The 22091-nt window shown below is 36.2% G+C and overlaps 1 protein-coding gene and 1 long non-coding RNA gene across 2 annotated transcripts in view; both read right to left on the reverse strand.

Annotated features, from left to right (window-relative positions):
- The window catches only part of LOC107611444, a 13632-nt gene extending 13122 nt beyond the window's left edge, over positions 1-510 (reverse strand). Inside the window, exon 1 of the long non-coding RNA XR_002351950.1 lies at positions 237-510. This is a non-coding gene — a long non-coding RNA (uncharacterized LOC107611444). The remainder of the gene's footprint in view (positions 1-236) is intronic.
- Positions 18992-22091, reverse strand: part of LOC107614405 (naringenin 8-dimethylallyltransferase 2, chloroplastic) — a 7024-nt gene continuing 3924 nt past the window's right edge. Inside the window, exons 5-12 of the mRNA XM_016316616.2 lie at positions 21647-21730; positions 21454-21543; positions 21214-21315; positions 20767-20862; positions 20441-20512; positions 20109-20204; positions 19567-19671; positions 18992-19341 (exon numbers count right to left, since the gene is read on the reverse strand). Coding sequence (XP_016172102.1) covers positions 19300-19341; positions 19567-19671; positions 20109-20204; positions 20441-20512; positions 20767-20862; positions 21214-21315; positions 21454-21543; positions 21647-21730 — 687 coding nt within the window. The 3' untranslated portion in view covers positions 18992-19299. The remainder of the gene's footprint in view (positions 19342-19566; positions 19672-20108; positions 20205-20440; positions 20513-20766; positions 20863-21213; positions 21316-21453; positions 21544-21646; positions 21731-22091) is intronic.

Below are 22091 nucleotides of genomic sequence, written 5' to 3' on the forward strand. Positions count from 1 at the left end.
ACAGAATATTTTTTTAAAATATATACTGTTAGAAATTTAATTTGATTTTTAATTATGAATATTTTTAATTTACAAAATAATATTTAATTAATTCTAAAATTTTTTATATTAAAAAATATCTAATTTTAAAACTAAAATAAATATAAAAATTTAACTAAAAAATATAAAAATTTAATAAAATTATAAAAATTAACAGAATAATTAATCCTATTATTTGATATGAGAGGATAAAATACCGTCTTAGGACCCAAGCATACGGCCAAAGTTTGGAGGCCTGCTCTTTTATCTCCTTCAATATCAAACACTTGTGTACAAATTAATTAATTCCATACAATAATGTCACATAATAAGGTAACTGAACACTTGCAATATCAAACACTTGTGTACAAATTAAATGTTCATTTTGAAAATCTAAAAAATTTTACCTTTGTCAATGCTATAGCGATATAGTACATGCTCATGACCACAACAGCAAAAACTAGGGATCTTGAAAAGGTAGCTGCCTTCTTGAGCACATGAGTCTAAATATCACACACAGTGTATATTTATTAGAGATATAATTATTTATTTATCTTTTTTGTTAATTTAAATTTTTGAAAAAATTAGTATATTAAAAACTAGTTGTTGCTAGTTACTAATTTACATAAAATCTAAGGCATCAAAATCGACAATATTATATGTTTGTAAAAAGAGAAATGTTTTAGAATGATAATACCTTCATGTGATAAAAGGGACCAAGATTAAATGATAACACCATAGAAATTGTGCAACCCATCACTGTAAGTATTGTAAATTTCTTCCATCTCAACAAGGGCAACTGTGTAGTTTCAAAATAACAATATTAATTATACAAAATATGAACATAAAAAGAGTGAGTCAATGTCTTCAAACTTTATAACAATTTTTTTTCTTCCAAAGTTAAGAGTAAGACTCGAATTCAAAACTTTTAAGTAAAAATAAAAAGATTATGCCATTTTTTATGACTAATAAAGTCAACTAATATAAATAAATTTAAAAACAACTCACATTGAATAAGCAGTCATTAGAAAAAAACTGGCAAAAATAGTCCAAAGCAACGGCTTTGATCCTATGATCTATGTGTTACGGTGGGTAACCGGAGATTAATGGGTTGGATGGTGTTGGTTAGCCCAAACGTATGAAGGAGGTGGCTTTCGAGTGGATCTGTTACTCGGTGTTCCTCCGTCCGACTTGTACGTGTGAAAGAATGGGGGGTGGTACCTGCAAAGACACTCCGATGCCTAAGTTAGCAAGAGTGTGAGCAGGTTAGAGAGTATTGGGACCTTGGAGATACCTGAATGGTGTCAGTGTATTTATAGTGGTGAACCAATAACCACCGCTGAAGTAGTGCCACCTTTTTAGGTGGATAACCGTTCCCATATCTTAGGGAGGTTAAGATATGGCTCTATGAAGTAGTTAGACTTTCTTTTTGTAGGTTTCTTGTCACCCCTTTTAAGAAAAGAAAATGGCTTCCGTAGATGTTCTCTCTCAGTGGGTTGATGTCACGGTCCTAGGGGAGGAGCCTTTAGTCGATACCGAATTTATCACCCACCTTCGCACTCACCACAGAATTTGTACTTCTGAAGAGGATGAGCCGAAGTATGAGTTGGTAGTCCCGGGTCCAGAAGACCGGGTTTGCTTCGGGAGGGGCAACGAGGCGGCCCCTCATTTCTTTTTTATGTATGAGAGTATGGTCACCCGTTTGGGCGTTTTTCTTCCATTTTCAGAGTTTGAAATGTCTGTGTTACGTCATTGCCGAGTTGCTCCCACCCAGCTTCACCCCAACTCTTGGGGTTTTTTGAAAATTTACCAATTTATCAGCCAGGCTTTAGAGTTCCCGACTTCTCTGAGGATTTTCTTCTATCTCTTCCATATGACCAAGCCCTTTAGTGGGCTAAATAATAAGCAACAGTGGGTGTCCTTCCGAGCCATACAAGGTCGGAGGCTTTTTACCCTTTTTGACGAATCCTTTCACGATTTTAAAAGCTATTTTTTCAAAGTTCAAGCAGTAGAGGGTCACCACCCCTTTTTCTTAGATGAGAGTTCTTCTCCTCGCTTTCCTCTATACTGGTTAGAGGCCTCCCCCTGTGAGAAGTATGGTCTGGACGACCTGGACGAAGTGGAGGCGGCCATCGTAGGGTTCCTCCGAGAAGTGTGGGGGAGGGCCTCATACTTGGATACTAAAAAATTTCTCCAGGGGTCGCCGACTTTTGTCCAGTCACAACTAGGTAGCTTTTTGCGTTTCTCATTTATTTCCGACTTGCAATTTCTTTTACCGACTTGTCTGACTTTTAGCTACCAATTTTTTTTGCAGAGATGGCAAAGAAAAACGCTCAAGAGTCTTACCAGAGGGTTCAGGAAGCCAAGGCAAGGTCTTGTGCCAGATCTGGTGGTGCTAGGGCGGTTGTCTCTCCTCCTCCTCCTCCTCGGAACGTCGGGACTCCCTCCCAACCTATTGTAATTTCTTCCTCTGCTTCCTCTCTGCCACCCCCTTCTGTCCGACCTACTCCTGAACCAGAGCCGAAGAAGCGCAAGACCTTAGAGTCTGGCGCCTCTGGTGAGGCGGACGCTCTTGCGTTCATCCGAAAGAACATTTATCCCCATGCTCGTATGAGTATGGATGATGTTTCTGTTCGGCACTACCTCACCACTGTGGTTGAGGAGAGTCTCAAGACGGCGGGGGTTTGTGGCAAACTCTTAGATATATTTGAGAAGACTCCTCTCAGCTCTTTAGGGACGACCTCGAGGGTCGAGGAGCTGGAAGGCAGGCTTCGCATATATCAGGAGCATGAGAGGGAGTTGGAGGGGGAAGTTGCCAAGCTGAAGGAGGAAAGGGACAGCCTCTGGGAGAAGGAGAAGAAGTTGCAAGCCCAATGCAATATGGAGGTGGATTTGAGGAAAGCAGCGCAAGCCAGCTACAACAGTTTATTTGCTGATCTTGTGTCTGTAAAGAATGACTTGCTGAATGCCCGGAAGGCCTATACCGAGTTGGAGGACTCTATTGCGGATGGTGCTGATGAGGCTTGGAGGGTTTTTAAGGAGCAGGTCGGAGTCATTGCTCCTGAATTGGACCTTTCTCCTTTGGACCCTGATAAGATTGTTATTGATGGTGCCATCGTGGATCCTCCTGTCCCCGTGGTGGAGTCTGAGTCTGATTTGAAGACTCGGGGGCAGAGGATCATAGAGTCCCCTCCTCGCTCTAAGGACGCTCCGAGTTCTTCTGCCGCTCCTTTATTGAGTTTTTCGTGACTTAGGCTACTTTTGCGATTCATTTTAATTTTACTCGGTTTCGCATTCCGACTTATGAGTCGGACTGCTCCCGAGTTTATCATGATCGACTTCTATAGCCTCTTTACGCCGATTTGTACCTCGTCGTTTTATCCTGACGACCATCTAGGTCGGTTCATGGGATTTTCACGTTTTGTCGAGCTTAAATCGGCGCGTTTCGTAGAAAGAGAATAAAAAAGGGAATTTAAAAGAGATATTTAAAATGAAAGAGATCTTTATTAATTGAGGAGGTACCGTATTGCTACTAAGGGCTTTTGATAATTTATTTTCCCTTAGCCCCTACTATGATGCCTCGTTAAAAATCCTTTTCAGAAAAAACCCTTTGATTTTGGGAAAAATCATGAAATTGGGAAAAGAGTACATCAGGGAGTAGGGTTCGCTTTTAGCTGTAGTACCTTTTCATATTACATGCATGCCATGATCTTGGTAACTCGTTGCCGTCGAAGTCGGTTACCCTATAATAGCCTTTTCCTAAGACCTCGTTGATCTTGTATGGTCCTTTCCAATTAGCAGCGAGCTTTCCTTCCCCCGATTTGTTGACTCCAATATCGTTTCTGATTAGGACCAAGTCATCTGGGGTGAAACTCCTTCGAATGACTTTTTTGTTGTATCTCGCGGTCATCCTTTGCTTCAACGCTGTTTCTCTTATCTGGGCTTCTTCTCGGATTTCGGGGAGCAAGTCGAGCTCCTCTTTGTGCCCCTGTATATTTCCGATCTCGTCGTGGAAAATCACTCTTGGGCTTTGCTCATTGACCTCTATTGGGATCATGGCTTCTACGCCATAAACTAGTCGGAAGGGTGTTTCTCCAGTGGCGGATTGGGGGGTTGTTCTGTAAGCCCATAGTACTTGTTGGAGCTCTGCAGCCCAAGCTCCTTTCGCATCTTGTAATCTTTTCTTCAGCCCTGCCAGTATGACTTTGTTGGCTTGTGGGTGTTCCACTGAGGTGAACTGGTGTTTGATGTTCATACTGGCTACTAGGCTTCTAAAGGTGGAGTCGGTGAACTGGGTTCCGTTATCTGTGGTAATGGAATAAGGTATCCCATACCTTGTGATTATATTTTTGTAGAGGAACCTCCGACTTCTTTGTGCAGTGATGGTGGCCAGTGGTTCTGCTTCTATCCACTTTGTGAAATAATCTATTCCCACTATTAGGTATTTGCTTGTCCTGGCGCCTGGGGAAAAGGACCTAACAAATCCATTCCCCATTTTGCAAAGGGCCATGGGGAGGTGATACTGATGAGCTCTTCTAGGGGGGCCACGTGGAAATTTGCATGCATTTGACACGGTTGGCACCTTTTCACAAAGTCTGTGGCATCTTTCTGCAAGGTTGGCCAGTAGAATCCAACTCGGATCACCTTTCTGGCTAATGACCTTGCTCCGAGATGGTTCCCGCAGATTCCACTATGTACCTCCTCTAATACCTCGGTGGCTCTTGAGGTCGGTACACACTTTAACAATGGTATTGATATCCCCCTTCTATAGAGAATATTTTTCACCAAGGTATAGTGTTGTGCTTCCCTTCGGATTTTCTTGGCCTCCTTTTCCTCCTTGGGGAGGATGTCGAATTTCAGGTATTCGACCAAGGGGTTCATCCATCCGAGGTTTAATCCGGCCACTTCAAAGACTTCTTGTTTGTCTTCCACTTTTACCACTGAAGGTTCCTGGAGAGTTTCTTGGATCAGGCTTCTGTTATTTCCTCCTGGCTTGGTACTTGCTAACTTGGATAGGGCGTCTGCTCTGCTATTTAGGTCCCGAGTTATGTGCGTGACCTCGGTTTCTGCAAAGTGTCCAAGGTGTTCCAGAGTTTTTTCCAAGTATCTCTTCATATTTGGGTCTTTTGCCTGATATTCTCCACTTATTTGGGAGGTCACCACTTGAGAGTCACTGTATATCATTACCTTCGTAGCACCGACTTCTTCTGCCAGCTTCAATCCTGCAATCAAGGCTTCATATTCTCCCTGATTATTTGAAGCTGGGAATTCAAACTTGAGGGAAACCTCTATCTGGGTTCCCCTTTCATCTACCAATATTATGCATGCGCCGCTTCCTGTTTTATTGGAGGATCCATCTACATAGAGTTCCCATGTAGTTGGTTTATCCTCTTGATCCCCTGCATATTCTGCAATGAAGTCGGCGAGGAATTGGGCTTTAATCGCCGTCCGAGTTTCGTACTTCAAGTCGAACTCGGAGAGCACTATTGCCCATTGAACCATTCTTCCTGCAACATCTGTCTTTTGGAGGATTTGCTTCATGGGTTGGTTCGTGCAGACTCTTATTGTGTGAGCTTGAAAGTAAGGCCGTAGCCTTCGAGAAGCTACCACTAAGGAGTAGGCAAATTTCTCTAATTTGTGATACCTTAGCTCAGGGCCCTGTAGAACTTTACTGATGAAATAGATTGGGTGTTGACCGTCCTCGTCTTCTCTTATCAAGGCTGCTGAGACAGCCTTGTCTGCCACGGATAGGTATAGGACGAGGTCTTTTCCGGCTACAAGTCGGGTCAAAATAGGAGGTTGGCTCAAAAACTTTTTGAACTCCTGGAACGCCTCCTCGCATTCGAGAGTCCATTCAAACTGGCGTCCCTTTCTCAATAGGGAGAACAGTGGAAGGGATCTTAGTGCTGATCCTGCCAAAAATCTGGAGAGAGCTGCTAGCCGGCCATTCAGCTGTTGGACCTCTCTCAAACAAGTCGGGCTTTTCATTTCTAGGATAGCTCTACACTTGTCGGGATTGGCTTCGATCCCTCTTTGTGTTAGCATGAATCCTAGAAATTTTCCTGCCTCCACCGCGAAGGCGCACTTTGCAGGATTTAGCCTCATCCCGTGCAACCTTATGGTGTCAAAAACTTGTGAAAGGTCAGACAAGAGGTCGACTTCTTTCTTGGTCTTTACCAGCATATCGTCGACGTACACTTCCATTAAGCTCCCTAGGTGAGAGGCAAACACCTTATTCATCATTTTTTCCTTCCTCTTCTCCGACCTGAATCTCCTCGGTTTTTCCTCCGGGTCGTGGTCGCAGCTCTTCTTTAATCCTTGCTCCACCGAGCTCTATTGTGTGAACTTCTTTGTCTTTTCCCCTCAGGTTTAGGCTTTCATTGTAGCATTTCCTTGCCAGCTTCTGATCTCCCCTCACCGTTGCTATCCCCGCTGAGGTCGGGAATTTCATGCAGAGGTGGGGTGTCGATACCACCGCTCCGAGTCGGTTAAGGGTAGCTCTGCCGATTAAAGCATTATAGGCCGACCCCACGTTGATGACTATGAAGTCTATACTCAGAGTTTTTGATTTTTCCCCCTTTCCAAAGGTGGTATGGAGGGGCAAAAATTCTAGTGGCTTTATTGGCGTGTCGCCTAATCCGTACAAGGTGTCGGGGTAGGCTCTTAACTCTTTCTCGTCTAACCCTAATTTGTCGAAAGCGGGCTTAAAGAGGATGTCCGCTGAGCTTCCTTGGTCTACTAGTGTTCTGTGTAGATGGGCATTTGCCAGGATCATGGTAATTACCACTGGGTCGTCGTGCCCAGGGATTATTCCTCGCCCATCTTCCTTTGTGAATGAAATGGTTGGAAGGTCGGAGGACCCCTCTCCGACCTGGTAAACTCTCTTGAGATGTCTTTTACAAGAAGATTTTGTGAGTCCCCCTCCCGCAAACCCTCCTGAGATCATATGGATATGTCTCTCCGGAGTTTGTGGTGGTGGGTCTCTTCTATCCATATCATCTCGCTTTCTTTTTCCATGACTGTCCGACCTTTCTATGAGATATCTGTCAAGCGACCTTCTCTGGCCAGTTTTTCTATCACATTTTTAAGGTCATAACAGTCGTTTGTGGAGTGCCCATATATCTTATGGTACTCACAGTAATCACCGCGGCTCCCCCCTCTTTTATTTTTAATGGGCCTGGGAGGAGGCAGCCTTTCGGTATTGCAAATTTCTCTGTATACATCCACTACAGGAACTTTCAGTGGAGTATAAGAGTGATATTTTCTTGGCCTATCGAGGCCGAGTTCTTCCTTCTTCTTAGCTTCCCTCTCCCTCTCTTTCGTTGAGGGAGGGTGACCAGGTCGCCAACTCGGGTCTCTTAGCCTAGCATTTTCTTCCATATTGATGTACTTTTCAGCTCTTTCCTGTACATCACTTAAAGAGGCGGGGTGTCTTTTTGATATGGCCTGTGAGAAGGGACCTTCTCTAAGACCATTGACTAGCCCCATGATGACTGCTTCGGTGGGCAGGTCTTGAATCTCCAAACATGCTTTGTTGAACCTTTCCATATAGGCCCGTAAGGACTCCCCGACCTCCTGTTTTATTCCCAGGAGACTTGGTGCATGTTTTACTTTGTCTTTCTGGATGGAGAACCTCATCAAGAACTTTCTTGAGAGGTTTTCAAAACTGGTAATTGACCTCGGAGGGAGGCTGTCGAACCACTTCATCGCTGCTTTTGACAAGGTTGTCGGAAAAGCTTTGCATCGCGTAGCGTCAGAATCGTCAGCCAGATACATCCGACTTTTAAAGTTGCTCAGATGATGCTTTGGATCAGTGGTTCCGTCGTAGAGGTCCATATCGGGGCTTCTAAAGTTTCTCGGAACTTTTGCCCTCATTATGTCCTTATGAAGGAGGTGGCTTTCGAGTGGATCTGTTACTCGGTGTTCCTCCGTCCGACTTGTACGTGTGAAAGAATGGGGGGTGGTACCTGCAAAGACACTCTGATGCCTAAGTTAGCAAGAGTGTGAGCAGGTTAGAGAGTATTGGGACCTTGGAGATACCTGAATGGTGTCAGTGTATTTATAGTGGTGAACCAATAACCACCGCTGAAGTAGTGCCACCTTTTTAGGTGGATAACCGTTCTCATATCTTAGGGAGGTTAAGATATGGCTCTATGAAGTGGTTAGAGAGTTTCTAGGGGCAGTTACTCATTCGAATGAGTATTATCTGCCAGCTAACCCTCGTAACCGACTTCTTTGGAGCAGGTCGTGTTCAGTACCGACTTCTTGGGGTGAAGGCTGGTACTGGGGGAGAGCTAACCCTTTGGGTTGGGCTTCTTTGCTTGGATCCTGGGCCCTATTTATTGGGCCAGGGTATGAACACTATGCAATTCCAACGCTCTGTTATATATATATATATATTACCATTGAAGAAAGCATACCCAAGAAATGAACAATAAAAAAACTACCACGAACAGCTCTGTTTGACAACTAGCTTTTTCTTTATGGATAAGAACATAAATCTTGTGAGATTCGTATATTTTCTTTCTCTATTCTTTTTTTTTTTAACCTTTTTTAATGTAAAAATTCATATTTTAATTAAGTTATAGAAAACTATCACTTTTTAATTCAAACTATTTATGAAAATAAACACTTGAAAACGCACACACACAACTATAGTATCGTAAGTAAAAATGACCGTCACAGTTATAACTGCATTTCTGAAGGAATAATTCCCTGATGCCAATGGAAGATATGGCTTGTTAATCTGCAATAAAGAAAATGTAATATAGGTAAAAAAGATATAAGACAAACCTTAAGTAAAGAATAAAACTAATTCATGTATATTTTTGAGTATATATCATGTTAAAACAAATTGATGAAAGTAACTTTTCTAAAATAAACCACCAATAATAACCTTTCTTTATAGTTGGCCAATTTTGTTTGAATTTTATTTACTTGTAAAAGTATTATGTTGATAACCTTATGATTTAGGACACATCCTTATATTTCATGACTTTCATGAAATAAATAAGTAAATAAATAAATAAATAGTATGCTCTCATAAACATTAGAAAATTTAATTTTTATAATTTAGAGAAGTAAAAATATTTAAAATACGAATTCTAATACTAATTTTAAAAATTTTTGACAAAAATTAGACCAACAGACCAAATCGATTAAACCGGGTCCATATTGGGCTTTGGGCTCGACCCGTTCACACTTGTATAAGTGGCTTCAGCCACTTCTCCCTCAAAACAAAAGGGAATTCATGCTAAATGAAGAGAGGTGGGAGAGTGGTTAAAAGACGCTATTCACCGTTAACTTTCGTCGCCCATAACTTCTAATCCGGAGCTTTGATTGTCGAGCCGCCAGTGGCCACGTATTCGTCTCGGAATTCTCTTCAATTCTATATCAACAAAGTGGTAAGAAATTTTCATTTCTCACCTAGTTCTTCCCCTCCCTAATTTCGTGAATTTTGAGTTTGGGTATTGAAGAATTGAATGATTTTGATGGTTTATGTGAACTCTAGTAGCGGTTAATCACTGGATTTTGTTCAATTGATCTATGGGTAAGGTAAAAAATTGTTGAACTTTTGTGAATCATTGAACTAGTGAATCCTATGGTGATTATAGTGATATTGTGTGAATTAGATTGTGTTCTTATTGATTTGGAGTTCAATTTGGCGGTTTGGAATGAAATTTGGGTGATTAAGCTTGAGGAATTCACGTTTGGAAGCTTGGAGCTTGTGAAAGGAGATATTTTTGAGAAGTTCGGGGCTTAGGAAGGAATCGGCCAATGTATAGTTTTGGTTTCTCATTGTTAATATTTAATGTCACGTGATAATTTTGTGGGAAATGAAATTTTGTAGAGGAAGTTATGAATGTCAGAAGATATGTGTCAAAAACTGAATTTTCCTAAGTTGCAGAAAATCAAGATTTCTGGTGTGCGTGCGTCATACACTAGTGTGTGCACGCACAGACTAGAGAGTGTATTTTGGCTCATGCATACGCATGAGGGGGTGTGCGTACGCACATCCTGAGAATTTTGCAAGTGTGCGTACGCATACACTTTGGTGCATATGCACACCTTAATAAATTTGGGCAGTGCGTGCGCACGTACACATGTATACGTACGCACACCATCATGTTTTACACTAAAACTCTATTTTTACTGTTTGACTTTTCTGGCAAGCTTGTAAACCTCCAAAACTACTATTTTGATGAAAATTCACCATTTTTGTACTATTGACTATTCCTCTAATTTTCTAAATCTTTTTAATACTTGTTTAAGATCCGATAGCAAATTTTTAAGTTTTAAAACAAGGATGAATAGTTTAATAGAGTTAACGGAATATTGAGGAGAATTTGTGAAGTGACAATTAAGTAAAGAGATGTTGGTAATGTGGAGTAAGAAGTGAGTGATAAAGATATGATAAGAATAAAAGAATGTAAGTAAATTGAGATATGATTAATGTGGAGGTTGGCTACGAGGAAGAGGAAAGAGGAGGACTGAGTTTAGTTATGAATTTCCGAATGAATGTGAATGAATAATGATAAATTTGAGAATGAATGGGATATAATTAATGGCAATGATGATATTGATGAGTTGGATGTGAAAAAAGCGGTAGGGCGCTAATCCCTCGATCTTTTTCCCCCGCATTCTCTGTGATTGTGATGTGTTAGATGTGGAGAAGGTGACTGGACGCTAATCCCTCGATTCATTCCCCCACATTCCTTGTGATTGTGTTTTATGGGATGTAAGGAAGGTGGTAGGGCACTAATCCCCGACGTTTTCTCTCACATTCTTTCTCTCTGTCTGCAAGGTGGTAGCGCACTAATCCCTCGACCAGTATGGTACGGCCTCACTAGGTAAAGGTGGTAGGGCACTAATCTCCTGATTTATTCCCCCTGGTGTATGTCTTTAGGAGAAGGTAGTAGGACACTAATCTCCCAATTTTATGCCTCCTAGAGATGCACAGTCGAGAGACGGCATCCGGATTAGCTATCGGATGTGTCAGATTTTGGCAGTATAATCGACGCGTGAAGTCACGGCCAGTAGGACAGACATGCATCATGTGTATTTGTATGATTTGTTTGGGTATGCTCAGGGGCGGAGCTAGAAGAAATATTAGAGGGGGCTAAAAATATTTACACAATAAAATAATATTAAAATAAATTTTTGAGGGGGCTAAACTGAAATTTACATATAATTTACATGTAAAAAATTAAAATTAGGGGGGCCGTTGCCCCCCTTTCGCAGTATGTAGCTCCGCCCCTGGGTATGCTATTGTATTGGTTTGCCTAATTGATTATTTGTAATTAATTGCTATCTGATATGCAGGTCGAGAGGCACCTCATTGAGCGTCTGGAGTTTCCTGTAGCAAGCAAAGTTGGGATGCTATAATTTTGATATTTTGCTATGTATGTATATGTATATAGACTTTTTCTCTGTATATACTTTACTTTTGTTCCTCCTAGAGGTTTTCATGGAGAAATAGGAGTTTGTTTCATGTATTTTAAGTTGTTTTGGGGAGTATATATATGTATATGATATTTTCTGGCCGGCCTTATCTTCGCAGGTCGAGCTTGGAGCTTGATATTCTGTATCTTTTGATATTTCACTCTTTATGTATATATTTCTTTGTTTTCTTCCTATTTAAGTTTCCGTTTATGTGAATGTTGCGCTTTTCATTTTGCGACTTTTGTTTAAGCTTTTCTTCAAGACTCATCGTTATAAATTTCTTTCAATTATTACTGTGAAGGATAACAAAGATAAAGATTGTAAATCTTTATTAGAAACAGAGTGTTAGTTTGGTTAATTAGTGGTTTGTTATTAACTCTTTCTCTCTCTTGTGCTAGTATATATATTAGTAGTTGACCCTTTAGGAAGGAGAGAGCATTATATTCATTTTATACATCTCTAAGTATTCATAAATCAAAGAATTCCTTTTCTCCTTCGTTTTGCTTTCCTTTCTTTTCTCCATTTTTAATTTCTTGCTAAACTAGTTAGTGTTCCAAAGCTTCTTTATGGTATTAAGAGCTTAGGTCTTTTGAAGATCCATGGCTTCTCCATCAGATGATTCTACTATGTCTGCTAATAAAAATTCAAGTGCTGCACATACAAATTCTTCTCAGATTCCACTTCAATTCTTCAACCAAAGGCCCTTTAATTCGATTCAAGATAAGTTGGGGAAAAATAACCACAAGACATAGGAGTAATAAGCTTTGGCAGCCATTTGAGGAAAAGCATTGGAAAATCACCTTTATCAAGAAAAGATCCCTACACCTTTTGAAATTTCAGAAAATCAATCTGCTGGTATTGAATCTTCTCAATACAAACAATAGATTCAAGATGATCAAAACCTAATTTCATGATTGTTGGCCTCTATGGATTCTACTATCAAACCTAAAATGGTTGGATGTACTTATAGCTACCAGATTTGGAATAGGATTGAGGCATATTTTGCTGAGTCTACAAAATTTCGAATCAAACAATTAAAGGCACAGCTCAAGCGTATCAAGAAAAACAACCTCATTGCTTCAGAATATATTTCAAAGATCAAAATTATTGCAGATTCATTAGCAGCCTTGGAAAAGCCTCTCAAACCAGAAAAACAAGTTAAAGATATTCTTGAAGGTCTAAATGAAGATTATCAAATGCTTATGACTACCGTCAATTCAAAACCAGATATGTTTACCCTATGTGAAGTTGAAACTATGTTGTTAACTCATGATGAAATATTGGACAAGTATAGAAAACCAGAGAATCTAGTGATACAAGCTAACCTCACACAGACCTCCTTTCCATCCATTCCAAACTTCAATCGTGGGACTGGAGGAAGAAGAGGGAGAGGAGGTGGAAGAGTCACAAGAGGAGAAGGAATATCTTTCTATAATTCTCCTAGACCTCAGTGCCAAGTTTGTGGGCGTTTTGGCCACATTGCTTGGCACTGCTTCTATCGATTTAATCAAGAAATTCCACCCTCTTTTCAGTCTCAATCCTCTAGGCCTAATAATTCTGGATACAACATTGCATTACCAGCTTCCTCTTCACAAAACAATACCTCAACTTCTACTCCTCCACCACCAACTTCATCTTTTCATAATCCACAAGCTTTTCTAGCTGCACCATCTACCATTTCTGATCCAGCATGGTATCCAGATACAGGAGCCTCACATCATGTGACTCCACATCAATCAAACATGCTATCTTGCTCCGAATACTCTGGTCCTGAGCAGGTTCAAGTTGGCAATAGTTCATGTATCTTTATCTCTCATATTGGTAGTTCTTTTTTGTATTCTTTGGATTTTAAATGCTGGTTTTCATTGCAACAGTTAATTCACACAACTCACATTACTAAGAACCTAATTAGTGTATCTAAGTTTGCTCAAAATAATTTTGTTTACTTTGAATTTCATGCAACTTACTGTGTTGTTCATTGTCAGTTCACCCAAAAAATTCTACTGTAAGGTTTTAGAAGAGGAGGTCTTTATCAGTTTGTGAATGTACCTGTGCCTCAAACTACATCAGTTTCTAATCCTCCTCGTGTCTTTACTATTTCTTGTTCTATTTTTGATTTGTGGCACAAATGTTTAGGACATTCAGCCACTAAAACAGTTCAATTAGTTTTCAATCAATGTAATATAGCTCACAATACTCTCAATTCTGATTTAGTTTCTAAGACTTGTAATAATTATGCTGAAGCAAAAATGCATAAACTTCCTTTTTCAGATTCTATTACATCTTATACTTCTCTTTTACAATTAGTTTACAGTGATGTATGGGGTCCTGTCCCTATTGTGTCTCATCTTGGTTATCGATATTATGTTACTTTTATAGATGCTTTTAGTAGATACACTTGTACTTATTTGCTTGTTAATAAGTTACAAGTTTTACATGTCTTTAAACAATACAAAAATCTAATGGAAAATCTTACTAATTGCAAAATTAAGGAGTTTCAATCTGACAATGACGGTGAATATAAATCTCTTGTTTTTGCTAATTTTATAGCACAAGAAGGCATCTTACATAGATTTTCATGTCCTTATGTTCCTGAACAGAATGGCTGTGCAGAGAGGAAGCATAGACACCTCAATGAAATGAGTTTGTCTATATTATCTACTTCCTTTATACCCTTAATTTATTGGGATGAAGCTGTTATTACATCCACTTATTTAATCAATCATCTACTTACTGTTATTTCGGCTAACAAATCACCACATGAAGTCTTATTCAATCTTAAACCAGATTATAGTTTTTTAAAAATTTTTGGCTATTCTTGCTATCCATTATTGAGACCTTACACTAATAACAAACTTGAATCTAGATCTAAGAAATGCTTGTTTTTAGGTTATGCTACAATTACAAGGGTTATAAATGTCTTGACTCCACTGGTAGAATCTATATATCTCGACATGTATACTTTAATGAGTCTAAATTTCCCTATCTTGAATTATTTCATCAATCTTCTTCTGCGAATTCATCACAGGTTCCTCTCAATACTGATCAGGTAATAAGTTCTAATTTTTCTACTTTGGTGTCACATAATAAGCTTTGCACTACTCTTAATACTCCTTTTATCAGTACAGATTCTTTTATAACACTAGCACTACCACTAATATTAATGATTGTCCTTCTTGTACTACTAGAAATGATGATATAGTTACTACTAATAATAATTTAAATCATCCTGACACTCAAACTCACTAAGATACTCTTAATACTAGAAATAATGATATAGTTACTACTAATACTGATTCTATAATACCCATATCAGATAACCACATAGAGCCTTCTTCTGTTGAGAGAGAAGATAATTTCCTATCTGAGTCACAACAATCTAAACCTTCTCTAAATGTACACCCTATGGCAACCAGGTCTAAAACTGGTTCTTCTAGACCAAAACTTTTTACTATTATAGTTAATACTATCACCAATAGTCTAGATTATATCCCTAAAATACCAACTATTACTCTTGGTATTCCACATTAGCATAGAGCTATGATTGAAGAGTATGATGCTCTTTTAAGAACTAAAACTTGGGATTTAGTCCCTATACCTTAAAATGCCAAAATTATTGGGTGCAAATGGGTGTACACAATCAAGAAGCTACCTGATGGATCAATTCAAAAATACAAAGCCAGGTTAGTGGCACAAGGATTTCATCAACAAGAGGACTTTGATTTTGAGCAAGTTTTTAGTCCTGTTATAAAGCCAACTACCATTAAATTAATTTTAAGTATAGCATTATCTAGAAATTGGATCATTAGGCAATTTGATTTTAATAATGCTTTTTTGAATGGTGATTTACAACATACTATTTACATGTCTCAACCAATTGGATTTGAACAAAAAAGTGATACTCATGTTTGTAAATTGAACAAGTCTCTTTATGGGTTAAAACAAGTCCCAAGAGAATGATTTTTAAAACTCAGTAAGACTTTGAATCTATTTGGATTTAAAAGTGCTAATTGTGACACATCTCTCTTTATTAGAAGGACTTCAAATTCATTAATCTACATCTTATGTTATGTTGATGATATAATTATAACTGGGAATAACTCTAATCAAATAACTTCTATGATTCAACAACTTGATAAAATATTTTCATTGAAAGATTTGGGACCATTAAGTTATTTTTTGGGCTTGAAGTTGAAAACACCAAAGATGGTATCTTGCATCTGTCACAAACTAAATACATAATAGATTTGTTGTCTAAAGTTGGCATGAGAGAGGCATCTCCAATGCCAACACCAATGATTTTTTCTCTGCAGCTGTTGTCTTCAGGAGCTGAAGCTTTTAAAGATCCTAAGCTATTCCGGACAGTGGTGGGTTCCTTGCAATATCTAACCATCATCCGTTCAGATCTCTTTTTTGCAGTCAACAAATTAAGTCAGTTTATGCATGTACCCCTTCTTCCTCATTGGAAAGCAGCAAAGAGGATATTAAGATACTTGCAAAGGACAAAGGAGTTTGGATTGACATTTCACAAATGCAGTGATACAAGGCTCTATGCTTTCTCAGATTCGGATTGGGCTGCTGATATTGAGGATCGAAGGTCAGTATCTGGATTTTGTGTGTATTTTGGCACTAATTTAGTGTCCTGGTCTTGTAGGAAGTAATCTACTGTTAGTAGGAGCTCTACTGAGGCAGAATTTAGAAGTTTGGCATCCTGTGAAGCTCAGTTAGTCTGGCTTAAAAACCTTTTTCAAGAGTTAGATGTTTTCCTTCCAACTCCTCCCACTATTTACTGTGACAACCTTAGTACAGTTCTGCTTATGCACAACCCAATCTTGCATGACAAGACCAAGCATTTTCAGCTTGAAGTCCAGCTGATTCGAGACAAATTGGGGGACCACTCCCTGCATATTGTGCATATCCCAGGGATTGAACAAATTGTAGACATCCTCACCAAGCCATTATCAGCTGCTGCTTTTGAGAGATTACGGGTCAAACTACGAGTAGCTCTTCGACCATACTCCAGTTTGAGGGGGTGTGAAGGATAACAAAGATAAAGATTGTAAATCTTTATTAAAAACAGAGTGTTAGTTTGGTTAATTAGTGGTTTGTTATTAACTCTCTCTCTCTCTTGTGCTAGTATATATATTAGTAGTTGACCCTTTAGGAAGGAGAGAGCATTGTACTCATTTCATACATCTCTAGGTATTCATAAATCAAAGAATTCCTTTTCTCCTTCATTTTGTTTTCCTTTCTTTTCTCCATTTTTGATTTCTTATTAAACTAGTTAGTTTTCCAAAGCTTCTTTAATTACTACGTATATATTTTTATTTTAGAGATTGTAATACCTCACCACCTCTATTTTATGACTTAAGCGTAAAGCTTTGGGTGGTAGGGTCTTACATTCTTCATTCTTTGTTAATAACATCATGAAAAACCAACTAGAGAAAAGTCGAAATGAATGTCAGGCTTTTCCAACACCACACCATATTAAAGAGCCTATATTAGAGTTTCTTGGTTCGCGATCAAGATTTTGGTACACCGATTCATGCTGAAAAGTTCCAATTCCAGTGATAATATCGTTACCTCTACCATATTTAGAGCGAAAAACTTTGGTCTAAAGAGATTTTTTTTATCCACAAAATCCCATCCAATTTTCATCGTAAAGGCATTGCTATAATGGCAAATACCAAGACTCCTAGATTTTTTGAAATTACAAACTTTATTCCAACTTAACAAATGACTTTTTTTTTGAACTTTTAGTATCTCCCTTGAAAAAATTCCTACATATCATAATTAGGAATAGAAGAGAGAATAAATTTCACTAGAATAGTTCTTCCTACTAGAGATAGAAAAAAACCTTTTAAAAAATAAGTCTGAAATTCAGCTTGTTGATAATATCATTGAAGGTGCTTATAAAATTTAGAGTAAAAGAGAAGAATACTCATATATTTTTCAAAATCATTCTTTCTGGAGAAATATAAAGCTTTACTCATCTTGAATCTCATATTATTCATCACATTTTTAGAAGAAAAAACACTAATTTTTTTAATGACTTTTTTACCAGAACTTTTATCGAAAGCATAAAAAAATTTATTGGTAACATTAGCTTGTTTCAAAGTAGTTTCAGCAAAGAGGATGTGGTCATCTACAAAATAAAAATAAAAAATTTTTAGTCTATTTCTTTTAAGGCAGATAGGCTTCCAAAATCCATACTCATCAATAGCCACATTGATAAGTTAAGAATAATGCTCAATACAAAAAGTAAAGATATAAAGAGAGATGAGGTTCTCTTGACGAATACTTCTAGTAGAAATAAATTTCTTAAACTCTTTTCCATTTCACAAGACTCTCGTGTTGGATATGGTGATGCATAAAATGATAAAGTTGATAATATGAAAAGAAAATTAATGTCTAAAAGTTTATTTTTGATAAAGCTCTATTTTAGCTTGTCAAAATCTTTTTCAAGGCTAATTTTAATAATTATCCATCCCTTGAGATTTTTTTTAAATTTTTCATAAAATAAATAATTTTTTGGACAATAATAATATTATTATCTATGTTGTGTCTTTCAGTAACAAAGTTATATTGAGTAAGATCAATAATCTTCTCCACGAACTTCCTTAAACAGTTGACAAAAAATTTAGTAACAATCTTATAAGATACATTATTGCAAAGGCTTATAGAGTGCATTTGCTTAAGTCTAGCAATCCAATCAGTCATTGAGATGAGATCATGAGAGTGATGAGAGTTTTATTAATTTCTTCAATCTTTTTAAGGGACGAGAAATTTGATGCATCAGGGAACATAAATGGGCCACCACTTTTTTTTACGGGCTCTAGAAGAAAATAGTTTGAGGTTTGGACTAAACTGAAAAAAGAATTTATATATTATTGAGTGTATTGTAAAAGTACAATATACAAAGATATACATAGATATATACAGATATTCTATATAAATATAAATAATACTAATTAATTTAAATTAATTCTAATTATTCTCTAACAACGTCCATTTCTACTTGGGCCTTTATACCTCCGCATATTAAAAATGGCCTCTTTGATTTCTAGATCGAAAATAATGTTGCCAATAGAATTATAATCTTCTATACTAAGACTTAGAAAAGTATTCTTGAGGAAAAAGGAAACATCATGCTTAGAGTCATGAAAAAGGAAGTGTTCTTTGGAGCCCACTCCCTCCAATCATAATTATTAATCCAAAGGCCCAAGTTTCCCCAAACAAACAAGCTTAGCTCTTTTTGATAGATCTACCTAATATGAATTCAAACTAATTCTCAAAAACCTGAATATCTTGTTTCAACCTCTGATTTATTACATTCTCTCATAGTTTCATAGTACATGACTTATAAGTTTGACACCTCACAAGCTTGTTAGGTATAATTATAAATAGCATAAAATTATAGAAAGAAATGATAAATCTATAATTCAATATAGCATTGCTATTAAGTTTAAGATTATATATATTAGGGTGTTAGAATTTACACATTGGTTGTGCAAAATGTACGTATGCAAAGTCATATGAACATATGGTGCACAAATTTTACTCCCATGAAAATTTGAGTTTTTCCAAAATCAAGGAGCCAATCGAAAATATTACGGTTTGTTTCATCATTATTTAATTCATACCATGAAGCATTATAGTTACAACTTACAACAATTATGGAAACTAAATTTATAATCAGTGTGAAAATATCACAGTTTATTCGTAGATATACATCAATTTGAATAGATATACATCTACTTGAACTTATTAGTAGAGTTTTAAGATATCTTAAGACAAATGTTGCAACATCGAACTATTCAACAATTCCAGATGACATCTTCATCTTACAAAAAGCATGAGAATATTTTCCACAGAAAAAAGCTGACAAAAATGAAGAAAAGAAAAAGATATTAGTAACAAGATAAATCACTAATAATAATGACTACTTGTATCCATAAACATTCAAAACTTTGGTAAAAATTGAGGTTTCACTTTCACATACATAATAATTTCACTTGATATAATTAATAGCTCTTGATTATGATTATGAATCAATTAATAGCTCTTTTTAAATAATTTCATTGTGTAGAGTTGTTTAATTCTTACCTTAAAGATAAGCATATAAAAAGCTTGCAATGAATCTTTGTTGGATAAATCTACAAGAGTGGAGCGATACCATACGAACAAAGCCAAGATAGCATGGGAAAGAACCTAACAAATTGAGTCATATATTAAAGTAAAACTATTAATAAATTAATCAAACCACTTTAATAACTTGATATAAATCGATCAAGTTGAATTGGAGTTAAAAAAATGCCTTATAACTCTTTTTTTCCCCTCAAACTTCCATGGATAAAGGTGGTAAGCTGTAAACTAGTTTGAATTCACATCATTTCATAATATTATATTGTTAAAAACTATAATAAAAATATTATTTATTAATAATTTTGTACCTTATTAATATGTTCTTTCAATATGCTAATCTTCTACTACAATTCATCTTAATTATGTATTTTAACTGTTTAATACTACATGTTTACCTTAATATTTCAAATAGATTACTTAATCTACTAATTCAATCAGAAATTAAAACAACACCTTTTAGATTTTTAAATTAAAGAGAATAAAATTAAACATAATATTATTACCACAGAGATTTTGCTCCAAAGAAAAGGAGAGGATGCTCCAATTATAATAGCAGCTCCATAAGCCATTTCAAGAAGTGCAACACTAGACCAAAATACCTAACAAAAAAATAGAATAAATATCAGCATATAATAAGTTAATAACACAATCTAGCTATAGTCAGGATATTTGATAGATTTAATTATTTTATTGATCTCTATAATTTTGTCAAATTTTTAATTAGATCTTTATATTTTTTTAATTAAATTTTTATACTATTTTTAATTTTATAATTAGATTCTTTTTATATCAAAAATAATAAAATTAACAGATTTGATATGAGAAGATAAGATACCGTCTTAGGACCCAAGCGTATGGCCAAAGTTTGGAGGCCGGCTTCTTTGTCTCCTTCGATATCAGGTATATCCTGTTTAATTAATTCCATACAATAATGTCACATAATGAGGTAACTGAACACTTGCAATATCAAACACTATTGTACAAATAAAATGTTCATTTTGAGGTCTAAAATATTTGAGTTATGCTACGTGTACACTAAAAATAACTACTAAAATTAACTATCAGTATAAAATCACACATGTATTTATATACAAATACATTAATAAGTAATTTTAATGACTAATTTTAATGTACAACTAGCATTTTTTGAAAAAATTGTACCTTTGTCAATGCTATAACGATATAGTACATGCTCATGACCACAACAGCAAAAAGTAGGGATCTTGGAAAGGTAGCTGCCTTCTTGAGCACATGAGTCTAAATATCACACAAAAAGTATATATTTATTAGAAATATAATTATTTATTTATTTTTTTATTAATTTAAATTTAAAAAAAATTGTATTATAATATAGTATTTAAATTTCTATAACCAGAAAGTTTAAAATTTGATCTTTGTTAAAGTAAAAAAAAAAATTTATCATAAGGCAAAAATTTTAAAAAGATTTTTGATTGAGAATGTGTGTTAGGAATATAATAATTTATGTACATCTTATTAATTTAACTTTTTGAGAAAAGTAGTTTTATTATAATATTTGAACCTAATAAAAATACATCAACAATATTATTATATGTTTGTAAAAAGAGAAATACTTTAGTATGGCAATACCTTCATGTGATAAAAGGGACCAAGATTAAATGATATCACCATAGAAAGTGTGTTACCCATCACTGTAAGTATTGTAGATTTCTTCCATCTCAATAAGGGCAACTGTATAGTTTCAAAATAACAATATTGATTATACAAAATACGAACATGAAAAGAGTAAGTCAATGTCTTCAAACTTTTATAAACAATTTGTTTGACCAATAAGGTCAACTAATATAGATAAATTTAAAAACAACTCACATTAACTGAATAAGCAGTCATTAGAACAAAACTGGCAAAAATAGTCCAAAGCAACGGCTTTGATCCTATGATCCATGCAATTCCAAAGCCCTGTATTTAAAAAAAAAAAAGGCTTCTAACCTCGTTAATATTGATCTTCAAAAACACAATATGAAAATAAACACTTGAAAACGCACACACACAATTATAGTACCGTAAATAAAAATGACGTCACAGTTATAACTGCAGTTCTGAAGGAATAGTTCCCTGATGCCAAAGGAAGATATGGCTTGTTAATCTGCAATAAAAAAAAAAGTAATATAGGTAAAAAAAAATAAGACAAACCTTAAGTAAAGCATAAAACTAATTCATGTATATTTTTGAGTATATATATCATGTTAAAACAAATTGATTAAAGTAACTTTTCTAAAATAAACCACCAATATATAATAACCTTTCTTTATAGTTGGTCAATTTTGTTTGAATTTTATTTATTACTTGTAAAAGTATTATGTTGATAACCCTATGATTTAGGTCATATCCTTACATTTCATGACTTTCATGAAATAAATAAATAAATAGTATGCTCTCATAAACATTAAGCCACTAAAATGGTTTAAGGGAGGTGGGTGTTCTCTCTAATTCTATATAAGTTATCA

The sequence above is a fragment of the Arachis ipaensis genome, chromosome B08 (genome assembly GCF_000816755.2).
Source record: "Arachis ipaensis cultivar K30076 chromosome B08, Araip1.1, whole genome shotgun sequence".
NCBI classification, from domain to species: Eukaryota; Viridiplantae; Streptophyta; class Magnoliopsida; order Fabales; family Fabaceae; genus Arachis; species Arachis ipaensis.